The 3640-nt window shown below is 49.3% G+C and overlaps 1 protein-coding gene across 6 annotated transcripts in view; it reads left to right on the top strand.

Moving 5' to 3' along the window:
- The window catches only part of NFKB1 (nuclear factor of kappa light polypeptide gene enhancer in B-cells 1), a 122823-nt gene extending 120246 nt beyond the window's left edge, over positions 1-2577 (top strand). For all 6 annotated transcript variants that reach the window (XM_006772997.2, XM_006772996.2, XM_015569990.1 and 3 more), the window contains one exon: positions 1931-2577. In XM_006772997.2, coding sequence (XP_006773060.1) covers positions 1931-2088 — 158 coding nt within the window. In that variant the 3' untranslated portion in view covers positions 2089-2577. The remainder of the gene's footprint in view (positions 1-1930) is intronic.
- Positions 2578-3640: the final 1063 nt, after the last annotated feature.

Here is a 3640-nt window from a genome sequence, read left to right as displayed (position 1 = left end):
CACACCCCACACCCCCACCCCCAGCTTCACAGTCCCCCTCTTGGCTTTCCCACAGCACACACACCCTGGTGCCTCCTCTGCACACCTCTCTGGAACTCACAGCCCTGCAGAGCCCAGTCCTGGGCCCTCCCTACTCACCTTCCTTACAGGGGACTGTTGTTCCCACTTGAACTGAGTATTGGCCATGTCAGTCAGAAGCCCTGCGGCTCCTGGAGGTCCAGACAAAGGCCTAAGCGTTCCTATGAATGCGCCCTGGCCCAAACCTCCATACGGCCAGCCGTCTCCTTTCTTCCTCTCTGCAACCACCACCCTCGTCCAGTCCCCTGTCACTGCTTGTCTCCATTCCTGCAGCAGCTCCTGGTCAGCCTCCTGTTTCTCTCAGTCCATTCTTCACACAACAGGAAGTTTTAAACATCAGTGAGAGCCCTGGCCGGTGTGGCTCAGTTGATTGAGCGTCGTCCCATGGACCAGAAGGTCACCAGTTGGATTCCCCGCCAGGGCACATGCCGTGGTTGGGGGCTCGATCCCCAGGAGGAGGCATGAAGGAGGCAGCTGAACGCTGTTTCTCTCTCGCATCTGTATTTTTCTCTCTCCCTCTCCCTTCCTCTCTAAAACCAATAGAAACCTATTCTTAAAACCTTAGTGAGATTATAGTAGTCCTGTTGTATACTCTCCAATTCATTCATCTATGCAACAAATCCACTGCACACAGCACTGTTGGAGGCTTCGAGCAATAAAGGCAGGTCCCTTCTGTATCCGTTCTCTGTTTTACACATGGCTTTCCTCTGCCCTTCCTCCCACCCCTCTGCCTGCAGCTCCGTTTTCCTTCCACTCGCCTGGCTCACTAGCCCACCCAGCCTGAGGGCCATGGGACCTGCTCTTCCCCTTCCCTGCAAAGAGCCTCCGTGCCTTGCTCCTTCTTGCCGCTCAGTTTTGGCACCAGTGTCACCTTGTCAGGGGCCCTTCCGGGGGGGTCGGGACGGGAATAATGTAACCACCAGGAAAACCACCCACGACTCCTGCCTTATGACCTGATGTTCCTTCCACACAAAGGAGTGGGTGCTATGTATTAAAAAGCTTTAAGCCCTTGATTTGAAGTTATTATTAAAATACTTCACAGTTCCCAACACATAAGAGAAACCCAAGAAAGATTGGATGCTTGGATACATCAATCGGTAACAAGACAATAGCCATGTCACTGCCATTAGAGTCTTCACTTTTGGAATTTAATATATAAGGTGGCATTTTGATTCGGGTATATTAGACTTCTGTTCCTTTGATCACTCTCTCTATACAGGAAATAATTCACGTTGTCATTCAAATCCATAAAGACACTTCTCCACAAGGAGAGTTTGACCTAATTGTCCAGTGTAGACTCGTTTTCATCAAAATCACTTTATTTTTTGCTACCAAAATCTCTTTGAGTCAGTGTATAGTGCTTACTAGCATATGAGGTCCAGAAAGGGCCTCTTATTTTTTAGTTCCTACTTTTTTCACCAATTTACTTTGAGCAGTTTCCCCTACTTCAGCTATAAAATAGGTAATACAGTGGTTGGAGAAATGCACCTGATTTCTAAGAGAGAAAGGTACACGCTGAGTCAAGAGAATTCAAAAAAGGATTCTGATAAACATGAGACTAGGTTGTAAGAGAGACGTGAAAACGTTTGGCTCATTTTGGTATCCTCACAGTTTTGGTATCTTCACAGTTTTTCTCTTACTCTGGATGCTTTTGGCCCCTCACCCCACTGAAGGGCAGTGACAAGCCATCGGTGTAGGCGGAATGTAGTGACTTGTAGAAGCTAATGGGCAAAAATAGCCCACATGCCTTTTCGGTGGAAGCTTTGAGCGGGGCTGGAATGAAAGGTATGAAAAGAAAGGCTTGGCCTGGTTCCCAGCTGCGCCCTAATGACTCCCTGCTTTTCCCCCTCAGAGGAGCTGCGAGACGACAGCATCTGTGACAGCGGCGTGGAGACGTCCTTCCGCAAACTCAGCTTCACAGACTCTCTGACCGGCGGCAGCTCCCTGCTCACGCTTAACAAAATGCCCCATGATTACGGGCAGGAAGGACCTATCGAAGGCAAAATTTAGCCCTCGCAATTTCCAACACCCTGTAACCAAAGTTCTGCAATTCCATTGGGTTTGCCGAAAGAAGGAAGGGAAGTGCGTCCGGGGGTGCTCCAAGGAACACTGGCCGGCCTGGGTGGTTCTGGACTTGACTCAAGGCCTCGGAAAGAAACCTGGCTGCCTCTTATGGTTCTTGAAAGAATTTCGGTTCGGCTCACTGGCAGGTAGCAGCCACAGCCACGGCCTTTGGTGGGGCTGGTGCTTCTGGGAGGGGAGGTGCCTTATGGGGCCTTACCAGCTGCTTTCCCTGTGTCGCTGCTGCCCCTCTGCTGCACACCCGCTGTCACTGAAAGGCTAACGGTCCCCACCCGGTGTTCTTCCTAGCTGTCCACGGCACAGTCGTGCTTTCAGATTAAGAATTAAAAGAATTCTTAATATTTTATCAAGGATATTTTAAATGGGGTATTTTGAAATGAGGGTCAGTGTATAATTAAAAAATGCTTCCTGCTTTTTCTAATGGGGTTTATCTCTGTGATTTGAAAAACAACGTGCACCTGGGATGTGTCAATATTTAAACATGGTTATAATCAGTGCTGAAAATGGTATTTTTCCCCTTTTCTGCATTTTGCTATTGTAAATATGTTTTTAGATCAAATACTTTAAAAGAAAAAAATGTTGGATTTATAAATGCTATTTTTTATTTTACTTTTATAATAAAAGGAAAAGCAAATGGATGGCCTCGTCTTATTGGATCTAGACAGATACTGTTTGTGTAACCACAAGACCATTCCACAGCCTGGTTTTCACATTCACATCCCCCTGGAGAGTTGATATTTTGATCTAGAAATAAACAAAGCTATCAAGAGAAGAGTGTGCTAACTGGCAATGAAAGCTCTGGGTTTGTTAAATCCTTGCTTGGCTGGTTCCATTTAGGCTGTATCGCCTCCCTTCCTCCATTTCATGCCCAGCCCTTCCTCCTCACATCCCAGGGTGCTCTCATGCCTTCGTGGTGCACAGAGGATTGGAATTGCATCATCCCAGGGGGTCTTGTACAAGGAACCTGCCAGGTGGCGCTCTGCTGCACTGCTCTCCGCTCAAAGAACTGGAAATGAGGGAGCGGAGAAATGAAAAGTGAATGGGGTGCTGTGGTGGCCACTAGGATGTGCAACCAAGATCCTTCTTTCACGGGGGGACTTGTCGGCCCGGCGCTGGGAGCGCACTTGGCAGACGGCCTCAGCTGCGCAGAGGTCACGCAGGGCACACCCGCTTCCATGGCGGTTCCATATGACACTGATTGATGTGGTGCATGAAAGCCCATCCAACCCAGGACACTGTTGAAGGGCTGTTGGACCTCAGAGCTCCCTCCAGGTGGCTGAGGTGCTGTTTGGGTCTGCATCCCAGCTTAAGGCTGCCCTCTGCCCCGTACTCTTTTTGTTCCCCTCCTTCCCACAGGGTAGAGCCCCGGGCACTCCCAAATGAGCATCCTGCATGTGGGTCTCCCTCTGAGCTCGCTTCCCAGAGACCGCAACCTGCACAGACACCAGGAAGTAGCACTGACCAATTGTTCACAGCATGT

The sequence above is a fragment of the Myotis davidii genome, unplaced genomic scaffold (genome assembly GCF_000327345.1).
Source record: "Myotis davidii unplaced genomic scaffold, ASM32734v1 scaffold226, whole genome shotgun sequence".
NCBI classification, from domain to species: domain Eukaryota; kingdom Metazoa; phylum Chordata; class Mammalia; order Chiroptera; family Vespertilionidae; genus Myotis; species Myotis davidii.
Note: the sequence above shows the minus strand (reverse complement) of the source record. Positions and strands in the feature narration are given on the sequence as shown.